This window comes from Crotalus tigris, unplaced genomic scaffold, assembly GCF_016545835.1.
Source record: "Crotalus tigris isolate CLP2741 ecotype Arizona unplaced genomic scaffold, ASM1654583v1 scf7180000018388.308857, whole genome shotgun sequence".
Classification (NCBI taxonomy): domain Eukaryota; kingdom Metazoa; phylum Chordata; class Lepidosauria; order Squamata; family Viperidae; genus Crotalus; species Crotalus tigris.
The window spans coordinates 48,890-72,589 of record NW_024096976.1 but is presented as its reverse complement, the minus strand read 5'-3'; the positions used below and the strand labels follow the sequence as shown (position 1 = coordinate 72,589).

The 23,700-nt window shown below is 36.3% G+C and overlaps 1 protein-coding gene across 7 annotated transcripts in view; it reads right to left on the bottom strand.

The window, feature by feature from the left end:
• Positions 1 to 23,700, bottom strand: part of HMBOX1 (homeobox containing 1) — a 64,004-nt gene that overhangs the window by 23,015 nt on the left and 17,289 nt on the right. For all 7 annotated transcript variants that reach the window (XM_039351959.1, XM_039351963.1, XM_039351961.1 and 4 more), the window contains exons 4-5: positions 12,830 to 12,940; positions 4,277 to 4,430 (exon numbers count right to left, since the gene is read on the bottom strand). In XM_039351959.1, coding sequence (XP_039207893.1) covers positions 4,277 to 4,430; positions 12,830 to 12,940 — 265 coding nt within the window. The remainder of the gene's footprint in view (positions 1 to 4,276; positions 4,431 to 12,829; positions 12,941 to 23,700) is intronic.

The window sequence follows — 23,700 nt, the reverse complement described above, 5'->3', positions numbered from 1 at the left end:
CAAATGTTACTAGCAAAATGTGACAACAGCCATCACATTCATCATGGACAAATGCATAAATATCCATGTAAGGAAGAAGGCGGAAATGTGTCTCCACAGCTAAAATATGTGCTAACATATAACTGACCACTTAACAGGTAGGCTGGTGAGATTTATTAAAAATTACTTAGAGGTTCTGATGTACAAATTTTTGGGGCATGGGGCTTGCAAACTCCTAAATCAGAGGTCCCCAATCTTTTGGGCACCAAGGACCAGTTACATGGAGAGAGGTTTTTCTGTGGACCGGAGGGGGCATCGTTTTGTGTGCTGCCTGCATCCTGTAGATGGAGCTTTCCTTGTTTGTGTGAACCGGTTGCTGGCATGCCGTGGCCCAGTACTGGTCCATGGACCGGGGGTTGGGGATCCCTGTCCTAAATGGAATTATCAGAACATAGATCTGTCCAACCTCAAGATCAGGTTAGAGGCATGGGTTGCTTTCTACCTTCTGGGATATTTCAATCCATTTCTGGATTATATTGTTGAATTTATATTCCAGCTTTTTACTTACACCATTAATATTTTTAAAATGTGCAAATTTTGTTATCTAATCCAAGGAATCTGGCTAGAAGTTTGGATCAGCAAGGACAAGTCCCAGCAAAATTCAGTCCATCTGCATGTTGATTTTTCAACCTTTTCATCTTCTTGGTCCAGAGCCCTCCAGCCTCCTCAGCTATTTTGGATTATCCCTCGGGTGTCTTTTTAGTCACCCTCATTCACTAGTGCCACACTTTCCAAACTGGAGACACTGTTACATAGAGCTATGCTATCCAGAGAATTAAGTCACTGACTATGCCTCAACTGGCTTTGCTAACGCTTATCCCACTGGACCCAGTAATTTTTTTGGAGGGCGGGGGAGTAGTAGAGAAGAGCAGGGCAGAATGAAAGGAAGTGAAAAAGGCAACAGATGAAGGCAGCCAGAACTTCTAGTTCATAAAACATATGTTTCTCACTAAGCCAAATATTAATATAGGTGCACAGAAGTCCTACTGCTCCTGCTACAAATAACAGATGTGGGGTGTTAAAGAAAGTTAATTAATTAACAGCTATGGAAAGTATCATTTTTCCTATTTTTATTACTTGAGAGAATGGAGACGCATTTCCCAAAACAAAGAACACAGGACGGAAAAAAGAAAAAAACCACTATAACCCAGTTTTGAGATTGGCTTTTGTCTCCATCGACTCTTGTGATTTGTGGGATAGACATTTGAGAACTCCTTTTGTGTTCCCCAGTCTTGTCATGGGTACCTGCTTATTCCATCCTTTTGGCCACCTAATAATTTCACATCATACAAAAAAAAAATCTTTCCCACTTCTACTAAAGTTGCAATACAGTATTTAGCTCAAAATATTACACATGTACATAAAAAAGAAGAGCCAGTTTGGTGAAATGGTTAAGATATCAGGCTAGAAAGTCGGAGCCACTTGGGTGACATTGAGCCAGTCCCTCTCTCTCAGCCCTAGGAAGGAGGCAATGGCAAATCTCACCAAGAAAACTGCAAGGGACTAGCCTTCAAAGCAAATGAATTAGAAATATATGAAAATACAATTTTCATGCAGATCTGAGAATCACTTTGTTGACTGGGGAACTATAGAGAATGAATGAATAAGTGAATGAATGAATGAATGTCAAGACATGCAAATACCAAAGTCTGGAATGTGACTGATATAATCTGTTTGTCCCTCTTTCTGTTAAAAGCTTATCATGTTTTTCCATTCCTACCACTCTGAAGATTTTCTCCAACTGCCCTTTTATACCACTCACAGAAATTATATGGTTTATCAATATTTGAATAGTGCCAATATCAATATGAACCCAAAACCATAAAAACATTTTCTGAATGTTAGAAAGAGAGGTTGTGAGATATAAAGGCTAAAGATACGTGAGTGTTGACACCATATTAAACTTGTCCCCACTCCCAAATATCTATCAAAAATGATTAGACTATGCTAGGCTCAGAATGCTTTGAAGCACACACAAAAAAAGTGTACTGTATGGATAAGTAGATGGGGTGGGGGAAGGAAGCAACAAGATGAGCAGAATGAATGATTACAAAAGCCTGGGGATAAACCTTCAACAAATGCAATTGTGCTTTCTAGACAAAAGGCGCCCGTCAGGATGGCGATGGCTGATTGCAGAGAGAATCAAATGATCTTTTTTGTGTAGGGTGACAGTAAAGGATGAAAATGAAAAGTGGCCAAAATATGTGAGCTGGACTAGAATGTGAAGCAATGGTAAAAACACTGAAATATCCTTGAAACAGTTCATTTCTATGATTTATGTGGGACGTAGAAATACTGCCAACTTGTAGAAATCTGTACCATCAGGGACAGTATGAGCAGAGCACTGGGAAAATGCAACTCTGATTATTGGTTAGGAAAAATAATTTTTGGTTCTGCATTAATGCACCCTCCATTGTGTGAAGTGTTACCATTCATCCTGAATACACAAAATTCTGCCAGAAAATTGCACATTTCCAACATAAAACCTTGCTTTTTCTAAATGCCTATGCAGATTTTCAATCATCCAGGTCATAGTTATCCCAAAAGTGCCTTTTCAAACGGCAGCTGGACTTTGTTTTTCCTTGAAGCTTCTTCAGTTCTGACTGATACAACACCACCTATCTCCTGTTTACAACAGTCCTTTTAACAGTTCCAAGAAAGTTCCGCATCCATTTGCACTATTCAGATGATCCCGAGGCACAAATAAACCTCCAAGTAGTCTTAACGACTCTCAAAAAGAGTGCTAATGACCAGATGGAGGAATATAAATCCTTCCATCCTCTACCATTCAATCATTCAGCATTTTACATCACCACTGTTTTGTCCATTTCTATATTCTTGCCTCCAGAAGTAAGGTTGAATCCTGCTAAGTAAGCAGGCCATAAACTTTCTAGTACCTTCCTTCCTTCCTTCCTTCCTTCCTTCCTTCCTTCCTTCCTTCCTTCCTTCCTTCCTTCCTTCCTTCCTTCCTTCCTTTTTGTGATTCCTCAAGTCCTTTAATTCTATTGACATCAAATCATAAAACCACAAAAGGAGATTGGTGTATTAAATCTTCAGGAGGCTTAAATATATTTATTACTGTTTTAATCCTTCTTCACTCTCAAAATAAGGGCCAGGAGAACGGAGTCCCAAATCTTACTCCTAATCTCATTAAGTGATATTGTTATAAGTCTTGCCCATGTGGCCAACGGTCATTTAAACAATTGAAAAATGCTCTAGACTTGTTTGTTGTCGGAATTATGCAGACAAATTGCTCCACCAACTAAGAACAGCTATGCATCTCCATGAACAATTTAACAATAATAAATGAATGAATTTGTGCCTAAAACTATTTTCACAATGATCAGGAACTGATAATTATCAGGAACTGCTGAATGACAGTAATTATCATACACTATTATTTTTTAAAGCTTTAAAGAGAGCAGGCATGTAAGCTTAAGATGGCAAAGTGGTATCAATTTTCTAAAGATTTTCTAAAGATGGACAAGGAATGTCACATTATTTACAATGTGTTATTTACATTTACATTCCATTCCCTGAGATAAGCTTTCACATAACTTCATTTTCAAACAATGCCAACAGTCTATTTTGATGGAAGATATAAAGGATACATATTTTTATGCATTTGTAATACTATTGGAAGATATGAGCCATTAATTACTACACTGTAAGTTATATCAGGAACCTAGAGCTAGAGTCATCATACCCTTGTTAATCTAACTGAATCAGTTTGGTTTATTAAATCAGATTAAAAAATCAAACCTGCTGATTGATCTAGATATATATGTAACAAAAAAAGTTTTATTGTTTACAGTGGCCACAAGGAAGATACAAATGCACATGCTGAAAATAGTACTGTTAATATTAAAGGGGTTGTATTGAATTGATATGGATTGTTGTAATTTTATATGAATTTTTCTAAAATGTGTGGTTGCAAATAAATGTATAAACTTATTTTGCAACAGTTGAAACACTGAAACACTGAACTAATTTACAGTATATCAAGATGATGATATAAACCAAGCATGATACCTGCCGAGGCTCCAAGTTACAACTTTTTACCATAAAATAGTAGTAAAAAATCTCACATCTTTTCAGATTAAAAAAGAATTAACATCCAGGCATTGAATGCGCACAACAGCAGGGGAAAAAAAAGAATTAAAAACATTATCTAGGGTTCTTGATATGTTCCACTCTAACTCTCACCATCTATTGTATGTGTAGTTCCTATATTTACCTTTCCATGACAGCCAAACATTCCTTTCTCCAGGTAAACCGACTGCCGCGTCGCAAGCGGAAAGTCCCAGAGGTAGCTGTGACTGGCGGAGGAGTCTGTCTCCATTCTGGCTCTTCAACTGGAATAGGGGCTGGTCTCATGCTTAATGTAGCCCCTGGAAAAAGCAAAGCAGAAAGAAAAATGTTTCCTAAGGAACTAAAAATAACACCCACTCCTCTTCCCAGGCTGGCTGATGACAGGGAGCAACTCCCAGTGGGATGAGACTTTGTTTCTCTGAAATTAAAATTAAGATAACTAGCAGTAAAGAGAAACACAGCCCTGTGTGTATAACAGAAGAGTTCCCAATAAGGAAATTAAGTCAAAGAACAGTGCAACAGCCTGCAAGTTGTCATGTCAAGTCTCCTGATACCTCATTTTCAAGCAACAGCTAATATTACAATGCAGAATTCCAAAACAGAAGGTTCCATTACCATTTAGAGATTGGGAATAGCACATACATATTCAGTCATGCATTTTTTGACTGAATGCCTATAAATATGATGGGTAGTGGGAAGGAAATTCTTAGCATTCTGAGGCTGTCACTCTATAAGTGAAAGACAGATTCTAGGCACTGTTACTTAGCCTAGCTTTCCTAGCAAGCAATTAACAAAGATGGTACACTTGATCCCATGGGTAAAATAAACTGATCTTGGCATGAAAGTAGTATTTTTTTCATGATGTTTCTCTATTCAGTACATCTTACCAACACAGGATTTCTAATGCATCAGATCATGCTGTACTACTATAATTTAGTGTGATGGCTTATAACATATTGTAAGTAGCCTGGTAAGTATAAGCGATACTTGTGTTCTTTCCCCCTCACATTTAGAGACTATTCCTGTGAAGTTCTTACATGCTCTCTCTCCTCTGTTAAGTACACCCAAACACAAAGACTAATTATTACCTAAGATTATGGCAGCATTACCTCCTTCCTTGTTTGCACCTCCTTTCATTAAGTACTCCCTCTAATGTACAGAGCATTTGGGGTTTTGCATCTGAACAGCTGGAATGTTCATTAATATTCAATAACACCTTAGCAGTTTAGACAACAGCATATTTAAGCATATGAAAACACAGATATTCAAGCTAATTAAAAAAGCCAGAGACAGTCAAGCTACTTCAAATTAATAATGACTTTCAAATGAATCTATATTTACTACAGATTGCTTATGTTTCTTGTTTTGTATACTTCATGTTTAACAGGAGCCCAACACACCCAGAAGATACAGAATATATGTTTTTGATATAAACATTCAGAGATGTTGTGAATACCTGTGCCAACGACATTAAGAGAAATCTCTATATAACGGTGTATGATATATACTGAATCTCAACTTTTATATGGATTTATCCAGCCTGCATTTCCAAAACACTGCAAATTAGAATACAAATATTCACAAAATTCAACATTTTTCTTAATGTTGTCATGTAATCTACAATTCTAAAACAACCACCAAATATATAAATTAGGACAAAATAGTTGAAAAATATTCAGAAATATTTATTTATTAAATGTGTATGCTGACCAATTCAAGGCATGTAAATTCATATAGGAAATTTAAATACATATATTTATGTATTTATGCACATATTCATAAATATGTATACAAAGAGGAATGTACATAAAAATGTGTACAATTTGATGGAAGAAGGGACAAATTTGCAAGCTAAAACTGAATTTTTGGTTCATTGTTCATTTCAAAAAAAAAATTCCCAAAAATGAGATTTACAGTTTCATCTACTCAGCTTCAAAATTTGTTTTAAAATAAAGTATTGGTAGCCAAATGCAAAATACTGAAGGAGGCTCTGAAAAGCAAAACTTCTCTCTGGAAATCTTTTTTGGGTGAACATCAAGGCAGAATGGGAAAGAGAGCAAATTTCTGTACCATTTAGCTTCTAGGTAACAGACACAAATAATTCCATGAGACAAGCATTTCAAAGATGCTTCTTAGCTAAAAAGGAAGACAAAACAAGATCTATAAATTTTCTTCAGCAATATTTCTGCTTCCATGTAAATCAGTTATTATTGACAGGTCTGTTTTCTGAACACACAACACGTTTTCCCTGCTCTGCAGTTCTTCCTCTTAAGTATTAGAAATGGCCATGCAAAAGAGCAACACAGCCAAGAGATTAGATCACTTGGCTACTACCCTGAAAGCTTTGCTGCTTCAAAGCCTACTTTTAATTTAGTACGTGATGACTCTGACACTGCACTCCCTGTAAAAGGAAAAACATGCCTGCCTGGTAGAACCAAAACCCACTTTTCTAGAAAAAAGTAGGATATTTGGCAGCCACCACACTGCTTATATACAGCTATAGTTGCTGCAGCTCTGCTGGAACACACATTCATAGTTCACTTCCTTTTGCCTGCACCATTTTTTGGGGAGCAAAGATCCAGTCACATCTGGGTTCATCACCAACTTCCTTTTTCTTCCAACTTCCATTTCAACATTGTTCTAGTTTCTGTTCTCTTCTTCCTCTACTCTCCTTGGCTACTTCTACCAACAATTTTCATGGGTCAATCTTCCCCTGAAAGGGCTGGCTACAACTTGGAAGTACTCTTGCTAGAAAAACAAGTACAGCAAAAGTGAGGGGAACCTTTGCTTAGCTGAGGTTGGTGTCCAGTTTTGTGTAAACTATTAGGATTCATTTTTGTTGTAAAAATATTTGTAACAAACAAGCAAATGTGCAATAGGATTATGGCATTTTAGTTTAGAAAGCAGACAAAAGTTTGGACATTAGAGGAATGAACAAAAATTACAATGTAGACTTGTAACAAAATATTCTAATACGGATTTCAGTGAATCCACTACTTTCCCAATTCAGTTTCCCAATTTCTCTCCCCAACCACCAAAATTAGCTATTGTCACATGGATATTAAATAAACCCAGTTTTCATGGCACTATCTTCTGAAGTCACTTCCTTTCCCCCAACTCCATATATTTTTTTGCATTGCTACAATTGTCATATTCCTTTGGCTTTGCCAGTACTATAAACTTAAAGTTGAGGCTTCTTTGAAACAGTGGTGGTTTCAAAGTTTGGAATTAAAGGGAACAAGTGAAGCCCCAGGCAAAACATCAAGTCAAATCTAAAATTATAAGACTTGGGTCAAATCTGAAATTATAAGACTTGGAGCTGTGTTTTAATCATGAATCCATTGCTTAGAAAAGAATTTATAACCATACCTGTTATAAGTGTGAACTGATGTGGAGGTAGCCAAGCTTTCTAAGAATTCTGTGGGGTTCTTCATGTGCTCATTAATTTCTTTTGTGACTATTCTATTCCTTTCCAGTTCTATAAAAATGGTGTTGTTGATTATGTTACCTCATATGTCAAGATTCTTCTCCAAAGTATATATTTTGTTCCCTCCCTTTCTTCTCCATTCTCTTCTACCATATGTGAATTGCATGTCACTCCCCACTAAAATAATAGTGCTATTTGCTGCTTCTCCGTATTGATTGATAGTGGAAGAATGAAAAATATAGGTTCTGTTTAGAATCTTTTATTACTATATGCCTTGGATCTTAAACATAATTTTTCTCTGGCATATCCTGACATTCTTCCAAAAACCAATGCCCATGTACTTCTGGAAGTTTCTTGGCAGTCCAACAGAAACCTGGCAGCCTAAAGGAAGAGAAAGAGATGCATCCACAATAATGATAGTACACATTAAATCCAAGTCTTTGTATCCTCCAGATGTACATTTTTATATTTCCCATAAAGGTAATGCTGAACAGGAACTGTGGAAATTATAGTCCAACACGCTTAGAAGCAGCAATATCTTGGGGAAATATGCATTTCAAACTGGAGTCCCCCATTTATTTACTTATTTATTAAATTTATATACCACCCATCTCACTCTGCAAAGTGACCCTGGGCGGGTTTTAGGCCGATTGGTAGTGTTCTCAGGTTAGACAAAATATAAATATAAATTAAAAGAGACACACAGAATCTCTTTGTTGGCTCACTGTCCTTCCCCTGATATCTTATTCCGTAACTTCACTCTTTTTCTCCTTTAAAAGCTCATTGCATTTCCATGGGGACTAGAAGGAATGTTGAAGCTAACTTATTAGAACCCATCCCTGAAATCCAGAGGGAGGAAAAAATTGATCCACAAAAATTTGAAAAGGAAAATCACAAGGAAGGGGACTTTTAAAACCTTTGTTTAAATGGGTTTGATAGGAGAGTGGGAGTGGGAGGGAGTATTTCTATTTCCATGGTTAGCCTGGCCCTTAGAAACAGTAGGCCAGACAGGGTGAATCACACTCAAGCCTTGCTAAAACATTAACAAACTGAGCAAATTTCTGTCTTATGGAAGAAGAATGTCTTCTCCTCCCCTTGCAGAGAACAAAACCATACATGTTCAAACAAGGAGAACATGGGATAGAGCCCAAGGAGAAAGCTTAGCATTTGCTATGTCTGGGCTGCAAGCTAAAGCCATCACATCTCTATGTCTGCTTCAATTGGTGATGACCTGGAGAAAGAGACGGAAAGTGCTGCCAAGGTTATGCACTCATCGACTCATAGAGGCTGCCCGGCTACCTATTTGCCAATAAGACTAATCAAGCCAGACCAAATGAATTAACATTCTGGATGTCAAAACAAGGGTACTGCAACATCTGTCAGAGAGTCTTAAAAGTCTACCTTTGTAGTAGCACTCAAGTCTGAATACAAAATTCTGAGAAAATGTACGCATTTTTCCAACGGAAAGATACTTAAAAGAATTTACTATTATTCAGCTATCTATAGACTTCGTTTACTTTTGCTCTCATAAAGTATATAATGATAAAAGAATTATCAACCTAGTCCTATACATTGGTCAAAGATGTGTCTTATATAAGTAATTTTGCAACCAAAAGCTAATAGCTGAGTTTTGGGGGTCCCCCCCCCCATCCCTAGCAATTCTTCTTCCTTTTGCATACTTTTTTTAGATTTAAACATGAGTGCTAGGTCTTTCTTAATTATGTCTGTTTGATAGATGGCTGTCATTTGTGCTTGCTTATCAAATATATAATTGAAACTCAAATGTCCAGAGATTCTATACTGTATCTTTGCACAAAAATGATATGCAACACTGAAAGTCCATAATGTTCATGGGATGCCTACCAAGGGAAAAAGGAAAGACAATTTGCAACAACTTAACTAAAATTTAATCTTAGCAAGGTAACCTCATATGCATATAGACAGGAATTAAAAGATAGGCTTCAAACAAAACAGTATTAACAATGACAATAACATCTCCAAGCTGGAGCAATTTAATTTTTCAAGTTTTGAGAATAAAGCAACTATTTGGCAAACTCTCCATATTCATACATATCCTGCTATTGTCGTGTATAAGTAGCATTATACAAAGTGCAGAAAAGAAGTAAGCCATGGTATGTCAAAGAAATAAAGGTATGAAATAAGAAAATACAGATTAATCTAATTTATATCAAAGCCATTCACTGTATTTCCCTATATTTTTTGTTTCCTGAAAATTGTCCCAAAGGTGCTTTTTCAAAAGGCAACTAGACTTTGTTTTCCCTTGAAGATGTTTCACTTCTCATCCAAGAAGCCTCTTTAGTTCTTTCAGGTATTTCCTGAAAACCATTCTTCTTTTCACCACATTGGCAAACTGCGTCACACATGCTTTTTGTCTTAAAACTTTTCACTTCTCTTATCAATTCCATCCCATCATGACTTTCTCAGTTTGTCCATTCCTCTCAACCCATTTACTCTTCTGTTAGGTATTTGTTTTGTGATTTGATCCTGATTCATTTCATCAGTTCAATCTATTTCTTTTCACCCTGATGACTCACTTTCATATTCAATCCATATTCATTCAGCACTTACTGTATATGTTCTTGACCTTATCCTCTTCTTTTACCACACATGTTTTTAAGTAACCATTCCCATTACATTTGATTTACTTTTATGTTTGTTCTGAAATATCCCACTCTTACTTCCACGTAACAAAATGAGCAAAAGCAAACTCTTATACACAGCATTTTTTCACCTCTTTCAACATTCATTTGACTCAATAAATTATATGCTACCCCACTATCTTTCTGCCAGTAATTTCATGCCTTAGAATATCTCCATTCATTTCCCATCTTTCATAAATACTTTACCAAGAAATACAGCTTTATCTTCTGGCTCTAGTTTTTAAACATTTAAATATGATTTGCAATTGTTCACTTAATTTTCTTTATCAAAAGCAACTACCCTAGTGTTTGATATATTAATTTTTAGTTCATGTTCTTTATATCATAAAAATAACAGTCACCAAAAATCTTGGTATTTCCTATACTAACTATTACCAACACAGAGATTTCTATTTTCATATTGCGCTTGTCTTATGAGGAGATATAATGAACCTAATGTCATGGTTCCGACAGATGAAACTCTTCAAAAGAACTTTGAGGCATTGTTTACCTTAAAAAATCTTTTATGTGAGAAACAAAGTATCGGCACTACATAGTCGAAACAAAAAACTAAATTCCCCTCCCCGGATACAAAGTAACAAAGCACAAGTTCCTCCTCCAATAAACAGTCATAAATCAAATTCCCCAATTAGCTCTCCAGCCTGCCAAAACTCTATCAACTCTGGGCCCAATGGCCTTGGGTTCCCACGGCTGAATTATTATTGTTATGACTAGCTGGACTCTCATCCACATTCCCCCTCCCAGCATCAACTAACTCTAAAAGCAATAGAGAAAAATGGCTGCATTTCCATCTGTTGTCAAAGCAAGAACATCTGATGTTAGCAGTGTTGACACCCTACTTTTCTATTGCAAGGACACTAGCTGAGAGAAGAAAATCATACAACTGCAAAAAATCACCAAAAATCTTATTAAGGAATGCACAGAAACAATGGCATTAAATTACAATACCCCCCCCCCAAAAAAGCTTTGTTTGGCTCTGCTTTTTGAAGTTTGGGAATCAAGAATAAACAAGGAAATTCAAGGCAAGAAGAATTTCTTTTCTGAAATATTAAGCAGATGAAGTCTCACTGAAGTTTCATCTCCTTCAGTTGAAAGCCATCCAATAATACATATTGCTATGTACCTTCACAAGTTTTTGTTCTGCATCTTCTTCAGGCACTCTAATGAAGAATGGGATGTTATCTTCTGAAACTCTCTTTCTATCATTGAATAGTTCAAGTTGTCAGAAGTTGTTTTATTTGTTAGAAGGTTTGAATAAAAGCTGCATGGCCATCTGGCAGGATATCTCAATAATAGATTTCTTGCATCTGTCAGGGTTGAACTATATGACCACTGAGATCCTTTCCAAATTTCATTTCAACTCTGATTTTTTTATATTTTAGGACATCCATCTCTCTCCTTGCTCTACACTAAGAGTGAAAATTACAACCTGGGTAGATTACATGCATGTGGCCTTCCAAAAGAGCTATTAAAGAAACCTTAATCTAATCTAATAATTTGTACTTAGGACAGGACATGATAGCTAAATAAATATTTTCAGGTTATCCATGGGATTGCCACTTCCTGAGAATATTGCCCATTCCACCAGAGCAGATAGGTAGGCACACTCCAGGTCCCTTTCCTTAAATTTGTCACCTTGTGGGTCCATGGAAAGGTAATTTTCAATTGCCCCTGCCCTATAGAACGTCCTCCCACTGGAGATCTGACAGGGTGCCACTCTTTTTACCATCTGGAAAGCAATGGGATAAGGTGAAATCCTAATGGGACAAGAATGTGATGGGTTGCATCAGAAATATGTGGTTGCAGTGCCAGAGTTTTTTGTTTTTCCTAGTTTTTGTTTTATTGTTTTTGTTTTAGCTATATATTTTGTTTGAATTATTGCACTGAAAGCTGCCGAAAGATTGGTTTTAAGGTGGGCAGGTATACAATAATAAATAAATGCTCCTGACCATTCTCTCTTCTTAAAAACAATTGTGTTCTTGCAGAAGAAGCTACTTAGTCTAGTCAACAGACCACTCAGCTACCACTAATCAAGGATGTGAGCTAAAACAGAAAGTGGTGGGAAAACACACAACTGCTTCAGTTTCTGTAACCTGGTCTCTTCTACATGTGTGGCAATTTAGTTCTATAAATTCCCAGCCAACATGACTTTTGGTCTTGACATTGTGGGAATTGGAGCCCAACATACCTGGAGAGCACCACGTAGGCCAAGGGTGTCAAACTGCCGGCCCGCGGGCCGGTTTCATCATACCGGAGCTGTGCCCACCCCATTGCCGGCAATGGCGAAAAAGCTCTGATACATTGTGCGACGTCACGTGACGTCACGAGTTTGACATGTCTGACATAGGGAAAGATTTTCTTAGCCTAATTAAAATAATAACCTCAATTATAGTCAAGCCTATTTGCAAAGTGCTCCAACCCCTCAGCTGCTACTTTCAAATAATAATTTTTGACAAGCTGAGACTGGAGAAAGAGTATGGGGAGACTGTGTGTTCTATGCTGGTTGAAGCATGGCGAAGCCAACAACACTCACAGCCCTGTGACAAAACGCATAGTTTAGAAGAAATGATCTTAGCTTGATTTTATTTACCTGGATTTGATTTCTCAAGCTGATACCATCGGTAAAAGGCCCTTTTCTTTTGCTCACTCAGGTCTGATCCCTGTTGCAACAGCCAGTGGGAGATCCGACTCTGACTGATGCCTGCATGGGAGACAAAGAGAAACATGGGAGAAGCAACCATCAGATATCTCCTTTCCATACAGCCAATTGTGTTCTTTAAATAGCAAAGCACATACTTATGCACAGATGCTTTAAGCTGCTTGCAAAGAATCTGAACAAGGCTCAGTGAATCTGTCATTTAGCCTGTAATATGAATTCCTGAAAAAACCTGTTTGATTTGATGAAAGAAAATCTCAAGTTTCCAACATAAAAAGGCAAGATAATACAATCTAAAGACATCTCAGAAAGTGGAGAATAACTATGAACACTGTAGAAGGGACAGTGGTCAGGAAATATGGCTTCAGAGCAGCCACTGAGAAAGTAGAGTTGTCCCTCCATCCATCAGGAATTTACAGAACAAGCTAAATAATTAATAAGTCACCAAGTTCTTTATCATAATATGTTTTTTTCTCTTCCATATGCCACCAATTGAACAATACACAATTCTTTTATCTTTCTTGTTAATGTTTTTCAATCCCATCTCCTAAAATTTTTGTGCTTGAAAGCACAACTCTTTTATATTGCCATTTTTAAAATCTGCTGACAAAACATTCTCTAGCATGAGTTAAAAACAATAATGGAATAAGGCCTTGTTTTCTGAAGCTGCTCCCATATCTTTGGAGCCCTTCTCTTAAAACACAAGCTTGTGCATTTCTTATAAGTTATTTAAAACATTTCCTGTACAGGATAGTTTCAAGCGGGTATGGGCTGCAATTCTTATCCAATATATCTTCTCAAATTTTTATGGAAGATAAAATTTGTTTCAACACAACACAACGCAACTCGAAACATGCATTGCAATTCTATATAGCCTTACTCACAACTTTACCACTCTGCTTAGCAAGATGCATTCCTTACAAAGTGCTTTTAAAAGTGCAGCCTAAATCTTGTTTATTGCCATACTTGTGAAGGAACTGCTCAAAAGAATGCTATCAAATCTGCTTCCTCGTGATTTCACATCTTCCTTTGCCTCTGCTTTCTTTTTCTTAATGCCACTAGCTGATCACTCTGATGGACATCACAGCCAGCTTGACTGTCCTTGGTTTGGTGTTATTGATGTTGCAGAGGCCATACATTTTAAGCTCAGAAATTCCTGTAGTTGGGAATCTTTAATGCAGAGAAGGGTATAGGCTTTGCATCAAAGGATCATTCCTTTGATTCTTTAGTTCAGATAGCAAAAAAATGGAAAAGTCCTCTACCTCTGTCAAAGGCCTGTTTGTCATTACCTGTTACCATTACCTGACTTTAAGAATATGCTGAGAAAAATTTAACTGGAAAAGCAGAATTAAAATGTTTAAAGGAATGTAAATAAAAGATTGCATTGGCTTGATCTGGGATAAAGCAACCTTATAACTTCCTGTGATTATAAAACTTCCGTGCTGAGGTCTATAAACATGCTTATGCTTTTAAAGAGCAACCTGAAACTGCAGATAAAAATGATTACACTTCTCAGTTATAGTGGTTAGATTGCACTCTCCTCCTTCAATCAGTAATCTCACCATTTCGCTGTCTATGGGGAAGAACACACACACACATACTGTACATTACAAAAATACCAACCTTTTTTTTTAATATAGAAAGCTTTGAGCTCTTAAGTTGAAGAGACCTAATTTTCAAATGACATTATTATGATTAATTGCTCCGACTGCTTGCAAAGATAGGGAACGATGGAGTGAGAGGAGGAGGAAAAGGGAGTTCAAGATATGAGCTTAGAGGACATTATGAACACGGTCCACCAGGAAATGGAATGACTCACTCAGCTGTTCATTTTGCACTGGTCAGAATGAGCAAAGCAGGCACATGGAACACCAGAGAGAGAACAGCAGCCAGCCACCATTTAGCGCTGGCTGGGTCCAAAATGCAGGGAGAAAAACAGCCAAACAGCCCCTTTCCCACACATACAAAGAAGGTGGGATATTTTCCTAGATGCCAACTTTACATTTTGCAGTGGGAAAAAAAGGAAACTGAGAAACACATAAGGGGTTGGCACATGTGAATACATCTCAGCATATTTTCAAATAGAATAGAATAGAATATCTTTATTGTCATTGTGTAACTCACAATGAAATTAAAACTATATTAGAGAGAATATAGTCAGTTTAACAGAATTCTATCACAATGTACCATCTTTCAGGACTACAATTCCTATAATAAATAGCCCACATATCTAAAGGGGAAGTTTCTTTAGTCACTCCCCCCCCCCCGAATCTTGAGCCTTTTTTTGATAATGAACAGGATTCAACATTTTATAAAATTCACATTTGAGGAGACACTTTCCTTTAAAGCATATTTCAATGTTCATTTTAAATTTTACCTCCCTATCCATTTTAAAATAGTTTCCTAAAATATCCCTTTTGCACAAAACACTTTTTGGCACTGATTACACTGAATTCCTGTAACGGAACCTCTAATTCTATCTCCCACTTTCTGCTCCCAACATATGTTATGCTCCAATCTGACCTCTAGAGGGAGCAAGCACTAAAGAAAGAGCCGAATGATGACTGAGTGTTCTGTGCAAGCTATTCTTAGCTGTTCATATTGTAATTTGCCTTATCTGTATATTAATAACACTATGCCCAGCCCGCCACTGTCTTGTTTATCTCATAACCCAATCCCAAAAATATAGTTTCTAAAAAGAAAAACAAAGCTTCCAAATTACCAGTTCTATGTAGGACTTCTTCTACATAGGATCCCTTTAGAAAGTAATCATACAATTGTTTTTACTGGGACAAACAATACCAACTCTGTCCCTTTTTAATTTAGATATATTTTTATTTTATGGCTTTTGAGGCTTTTTTCTCTATCCATTTTCTACTTTTAATCCTTCCAAGAAAGTCATCAATAAGAACAGGAATGTCTCTTTATATTTTGAATGAAAGTCCTAATAAACAAGTGGGTAAAATTCACCCTGAATGGTATAGTTCATTGACATGCTTGGCACCCAAGTTGGCATCTTTAGATAGCTACTAACCCTCCACATCCTCCATCCTGCTAAGGCAGTTTATACTCCTCAAACTTCCTTTGAAACCCTTCTCTTATAAGTTGCTGAACTTGGGGAGAGTAAGATCAGGAATAGAGAGAAAGAAGATGGGATCCTGTGCTGGAAGTCAGGATGCAGATAGAGAAAGTATCTGGAAAGCAAATGGTGGGAAAGGGGAATAGTATTGGATAGTATTCTAGCAGTGGAGAGAGACTCAAAGGGTGCAAAGAAGAGCAGAAAAGAATAGAGGAGCCATACAAAAAGAAAGAAGAGTGTGAAGATGGCAGCAGAGAGATAGATACTATTTACTGAGGATGTGTCCTCACACAGAAATTCCATATTGCCACCAGCCTGATGCTAGATAAGCCCAAGTCTATTCTAGGTGATTTCCCTTTTATGCTGACTCCAGTCTCTCTTTCTGGCCAATTCATGATCCATGGAAGAGGAGCTTCAGTGTCAACAATAATATATAGGCCAACAATATAGTGAGCTCCAATTGGTCTTTTGCAGAACTGACTCTTTAGATCTGGTTGCTGAGTTCCTTACCTTCATGACCTTTTGTATATTGGCTGCCAGACAGATGGGACACTTCTTTTAGTGAGCTATTTTCTTTCATTTCTTATAGTTTGGTTATGGGAAAGAGTAACCTTGTGAAGGCTGGTATTTCCATTGCAAAGGAGAAAATAAGAATTACAGCAAAATTTTCTGAACAGCTTCTCTATAACCTATGCTACTTTTGACTAGTAGGCAGTGACAACATGTAGCATTAAACAATTGTAGTCAAGGAGTAAAGTCTCTTCCTTTACTGAAAGAGTTCAGATGGCCCACTGGTAGCTGGGATACAATCCCTCTTACCGATATTAAGTCCCAGCCAGAAGACGGAACTATCCTCCACCATGTTATTCAAGAGCAGTGACAGGATGGCCTCAGCCGTATCTGAGGACACCTTGCTGGTAATCATGTTCATGCAGGGCTATTGGGTGAACGAAGCTTTTCTGCCCTCTATAAATCAAGCAGACTTTTCCTTTTCTCGGAGTTTTTCTATGTAACAGAAAATGCTCTAGGTTTCCTGGTCAATTTCACCCTCTTTCCTCACTCTTCAGTGGTGAGGGGACAGTGAAATTGACCAGACTCAATCAGGTTTGGATGTGGAGGACTGGAGAGAATCTAGGCAGGAAAGAACTTTCTAAAGCCTTTCCAAGGTAACTAAGAATAAGTATATTTTGGCAATTTGTAAAAGGGTACAGGAAAGTAGAACTGAAAATTCTGGATGACTGGCATGGGAAGGCTTAAAATTGTGGAATGTTCCTTTAAAAAAAAGACGTTTACTGCAGAGGAAGGGATTTATATTTTCTCAAAGATTACTACAAGCAACAAGAATCGATCTATTGGTTGAAAGGGAAAAAAGACGTTTACTGTAGAGGAAGGGACGTACATTTTTTCAAAGATTACTACAAGCATCAAGAATGGATTTACTGGTTGAAAGGGAAGCGCTTTTATGGAAGCCTATGTGGCATAGAAAGAAACCCAGAATTAGACTGAAAAAGAAAACTAAAAATGTTTAATGGAGTAAAAGGCAATGTTGATTTTATGGATTATTTTAAGGATAATGATCTAGAGCTAGAACTAAGAAAAATGCAATTATATACATGCGTGTTTAAATTAGTAAGTGTTTAAATTGATTAGGTGATTTTTGTATATAATAATATGATCTGATAAGGTATGATAATTAATTGGATGGAATTTGAAGTTTGTGTAATGAATTCAAAGGAATTAAGGTTTAACATTATTTTTTTTCTTTTTTCTTTTCTCTTAATTAAGTCAGTTATAACTATATACATATGTGTTTAAATTAGTTAGACACTTTTTTTGTTGTATGGAATGGTTTGGATAAAAGAACCTTGGCTCTATGGATTGTACTAAGGATAAAAAATATATAATCATATACATATACATACATACATACATACATATATGTATGTTCTGGAGTTGAAAAAAATGAGAATGTAATTTTGAAGTGCTTAAAGTGATTAGATGATTTTTGTCTATAATAATATGATCTGATAAGATATGATAACTAATTGGATATCTGAAGTTTGAGTAATGAATTGAAAGGAATTAAAGTTTAACATTGTTTTTTTTAATTAAGTTAGTTATCACTGGAAGAAGAAATGAATGAGATTGGTGATAAGAAGAGGGTTGAGAGAGATTAAAAACTTCAATATACATGGTAGAGATATTTGAAGTGATAATTTGTTGATGTAAAACAATATTTGATTATGGTAATTTTAAATTGATAAAGCTTTAAAACAGGTGGAGTAGTAACAGAAATTTAAGCTAGAAATGGAATATATTAAATCTATTATGTTATTTGTGAGAAATAGAGATGATAGTGAATATATTAAGTTGAGCTGTTTATGTATGTTTTTTTTTAACCTTGAATTGTTTGTTTACCCAAACACCATGGTGTGTCTAAAGTACTCTTTGTTAAAATTAAAAAACCAATAAAATATATTTAAAAAAAAAGTTCCAGCTTATCATCTTCTTCAGAGCCTGTCAGTATCAGCTCTGATTCACAGCAATCACTCCTTCACATTCAGGAAAAGGGACTGGTTGGTAACATGGGGAAGGAAGGGAATGGATGGCAGAGAAGCCAACCAGGCAGGAAATGGAAGTTCCATGAAATTGCTGAAGTCAAGGCAGAACTGGAAGATCAAGAAAAATCTCTGTTGGAGCTACCTGGAACCTGTCAGATTTGCAAAAGAGATCCCAGGATCATGATTTGCTCAAAAGTTTATCTGTCCACAATACAGTGTTGTTTATAGAACAAAGATTTGTTATCAGAGAGTTGACAGAAGGAAACCTTTTCTCTGACCTCACCACAGAAATTATATTTTAAAATATGCAAAAGGAAACCTTGATAAGTTTGAAACATTTTGGAACTAAGTGCTTTGGACTGATAAAACAAAGATTGAATTGTTTGACCACAACTATACAAGATACATTTAGAGAAAAAGAGATGAAGCATTTAAGTCAGTGAAGAAACTGAAGACAAAAAGAGGGTGGATATTTCACCAAGGCAACAAAACATGCCTCCAAAGCAACCATAAACTACTTAAAGGAAAGAAAGATAAGGGCCTTGAAATGGTCTTTGCAGTCCCCACAGCTGATTGTTATTGAAAAAGGGAAGAGACTTAGGAATATTTCTTAGTTAGAAGAGCTCTCCAAGGAAGAGGGGCAAAAATTCCAAAGCAAGAATAGAAAGGATCTTAATGACCAAAAGTAATACAGTATTTGGAAACTTGTTTTGCCAAAAGAGGCATTACAAAGCATTGACTAAATAGCTGTTCAAGCTTCTGCACATAACTTTCGTATTATGAATCTGCAACAATTGCACATAAATAATAAATATGCATTTAAATCTGCCAAAAGACGTTGTGTTTAACTATGCCCCATGTATAGGAAGTGTCAGCTTCTGTTCACTTGGGTATTCACTGAAATATTAAATTTGACTAGGAATGCCTAAATGTCTACCTTCAAGTGTTTAATAATTTGAATATAACAATAAAGCCTTCACTTCTGAAAACAGTCTGCTTATTATTTACTTATATGATTGGCACATAGGAAACAGGGCACTAATTATGGCCTAACTGAACATTATCTTCTTCTGAACAGCAAGGAACGCACATTAAAAATATTCTACACACTTATATCACAAGTTCAAAGAGCAACGTATAACCAAAATAAGCTACAAGGTTTCAAAAGTGAAAGTTTCAAAGATTATCTGAGTACTCTGCATTTTTGCAGAAATCACTCTGGATATATATTACTACATTGTGTGAGGAAGATCAGTTGCAACTACCATAGCTGGCATCTAGGCCATTTTCAGGCATGGAAATACTGTTAGCCTATTATGGGTCATTCTTCTGAATCTTAGATTGAATCCTATATTCCAGGGATAAGGAATCTATCGTCCTCCAATTGATGGTGAATAACAATTTCTAGCAGTTAAAGCAGGGATTATTATGAAAGATCCTGGGAGAGGCAATTGACTAAAGTCTAGTAGATTATAGATTCTTTCTCTATATATATATATATATACACTGTACAGGTAGTTCTTGACGTACGACCATAATTGACCCCAAAATTTCTGTTGTTAAGTGAGATATTTGCTAAGTGAGTATTGCCCTATTTTACAACTCTTCTTACCACAGTTGTTAAGTGAATCACTGTAATTGATAAGTTATTAACCTGGTTGTTAAGTGAATCTGGCTTCCCCATTGACTCTGCTTGTCAGAAGGTCGCAAAAAATGTTCACATAACCTTGGGACACAGCAATGGTCGTAAGTGTGAACCAATACCAAGCATTTGAATTTTGATCATATGATCATGGAGATGCTACAAAAGTTCTAACTGAAAAACAGACATAAGTCACTTTTTGTTGTAACTTTGAATGGTCACTAAATGAACCATTGTAAATTGAGGACTACCTGTATTTATCTCCTTCATTGCCTGCATTTAGTTTTGGGAGCCCTATGACCTAGTTGGGTGAGTTTTCCTATGTGTTACCCTACATTATGGATTTTAATCAGTAGAACAATCTGCCTCCATAAGTTGTGAATGCTCCAACACTGGAAGTTTCTAAGAAGAGACTGGACAGCCATTTGTCTGAAATGGTATAGGATTTCCTGCCTGAGCAGGGGGTTGGACTAGATGACCTACAAGGTCCCTTCCAACTCTATCATCATCATCATTATTATTATTGAGCAAGACTGGAATATAAAGGATTTTAAGTAAACAAACATAATCCATTAAAAATGCAATAGTATCCCTTGCATTTGCTGTGACTGAAGCAGTTCAGGATTAGCAGGCCTCTTTCTCCTGGCTGCAAGACCACAGAATCTTCCTACTGGAACAACTTCCCAACTTGCAGAGGGATCCTACGTTTGTTTGGTTCTTTCTTTCACTGGGTACAGAAATATAGCAGCTCTGATCCTGAATCAACCCCATCGTAGTTTCAATGGAAGACAAGAAGTTGTTGGAGATCCTGCACACATCCAGCTTGAATGCTTGTTAGTACAGGTAAATCCTCAAGTTACAATCACAGTTGAGCCTAACATTTATGTTGCTAAGTGAGACATTTGTTAAGTGAGTTTTGCCCCATTTTATGCTCTTTCTTGCAACAGTCATTAATTGAATCATTGCAGTTCTTAAATTAGTAACACAGTTGTTAAGTGAATTTGGCTTCTCCATTGACTTTGCTTGTCAGGTTACAAGAGATGATCACATGACCCCAGGACACTGCAACCATCGTAACTACGAACCAATTGCCAAGTATCTGAATTTTGATCAGGTGACCATGGGGAGGCTCCAAGTGTGTGAAAACTTTTTTCAGTGCCACTGTAACTCTGAACAGTCACCAAATGAACTGTTGTAAGTTGAGGACTACCTGTACTCACATGTTTATTCCCCTAACTATGGTGGCGCTGCTTCATTATTTCAATTGAAGATTTCTAAATTATCCTGGAAGCTGTTGGAGAAGAACACCAACCAGATTTTTAAGTTACTATAGTATCAGCTATTCTTTTTCTGTAACATTTCAGATGTTAATGAGAGATCTGGAAGAAATAAAAGTGAAGAAATTGGAGTAAAGGAAACCAGTACAATCCTCAACTACTTTGAAAAAGGAAATTTGAAATTCACAACTGTTCATAAGTAATTATCTCTTAACAACTTCTTGTCTTCACAAGGCATATATCATGAACATTATACATATATCTACATACCTGACACATACCTATGAATTTATTTCTGTGTCCTACAGATGTTAATCCTTAATTCTGTAAGGTTTAAAGCATACAATTTCTCTTTAAAATCTTCCCAATTCCTCCAAAAATGAACAATTGGGACAATTTTTTGGCCTCTCTGGGCCATAAAAGGAATGCTAATGGGCCATATTCAATATAAGCCTAGCTACGTTAACCACTGATATTTGGGGAGTCATTCTAATAAAGTAGCAGATTGCCTATAGATAATCCTCGATTTAGACAATTGGGATGCAATTTCGATCGTTAAGCAATGCAGTCATTAAGCAAGTCATCATGTAGCCAGACATGATTTTGTGACCACTTTCACCACAGTTGTTAAATGCATCACACAGTTGTTAAGTGACTCATGTACTTTTTAAATGAATCTGACTTCCCCAATTAACTTTGCTTGTCAGAAGCTGGTTGGGAAGGTTGCAAATTGCAATAATGCAAGCCAGTTGCCAAGTGCCTGCATTCAACCTTGTAATTGCAGGGGTGGTATGATGGTCATCACTTTGAAGATGGATTATAAGTCATTTTTTTCCAAGGCCATTGCAACTTTGAACCATTATTAAATGAACAGTCATCAAAATTCTAAGCAACAATCTCATTTCAATCTCTCCAACTACTAGTCACCAAAGCTCTCTGACTTGTTTTATACTATGTCAGCTTTTGAACTAACCATGCAACAAAATCAAGCAAAGGCAACTAGAGATAATTCTTGGATTACACCTTCTTCTGAGATTCCTCAAAACATAAACACTATCAATAGCAAAGTAAGTGACGGATTTACTAAATCAGATTACTGATCCATGTAGACCAGTATCACCTACATTAATTGGGAGAGGTTTTTCTAGCACTGCTACTTTTAAATTAGATGTACAGGAAATTGAACTGGACTTTAAATCTGAATTTAAAACATGTACTCAACTGAGTAATGCCTCTGATGCACGGAGTTGTTCTCTCCTCTTCCTGAAGTTTTGAACTGAATATAAAGCGGTCTATAAGTCTCATAAATAAATAAATAAATAAATAAATAAATAAATAAATAAATGTGTTTTTATAAATGGCTACCAGTTTATTTAAAGAGTAAAGAATCTCCGCTTGGAGAACCAAGTTTCACATTGTTAGAATGTTGTATTAAGACTGAGAATATTCAAATTCCTGCAAAGTCAGGAAACTTATTAGGTTAATTTTAGATAGTCATTACATCAGCCTACTTTAGATAGGAATTATGACAAAAATGAGGTGCAAGAAAGAACTATGTATGCTAGCTTAAAATCCTAGAATAAAAGGTGGAATATAAATATACTTATAAAATTACTACTTATGTCTGCATATTGTTATTTGTATGGCATCTTTATTATATATGATTATTACAAACAGAGCAAGTTGCTGGGTAAGAACACACTGATTTAAGGCTGCAACCTACTGTAGCAAAATTTAAGTTAAATAGATAATGATTCAAGTTAAATACACAATAATTTAAGTTCATTACACAATATTCACTTACATAGTATTATACAATAATATTGTTCTGGTTAAATACAAATTCAACTTAAGAACAGGCCTTGGGAACAGAATTCATTCTTAAACAGGGGATTATTTGTAAAAGGTAAGCAATGAGAAACCAAGAATGTGCGGGAGTAGTATTACCCACATAGCTTAAGTAGAAAGGTCAAATTATGGATGTAATATACCAAGTATAATTAAAAACTTTTCCAGGTAAATATCCTGAGAACTGAGGTAGTGTCTTCCCTAAATCGGTTAGTCCAAAGGTTGCATTTTTTTTGCACTGAAACAAGATCACCACATGTGATTTTTAGAATTTTTTAAAAAGCCATTTCAAAAGCATTTGATACTCATTACAATATTATAGGGGAAAAATCCTGCTAGCATGAGCCATTGAAGCTGAGGAAAAATTAGGCAGGATGAGAGAAGGAGAATAAAAACAC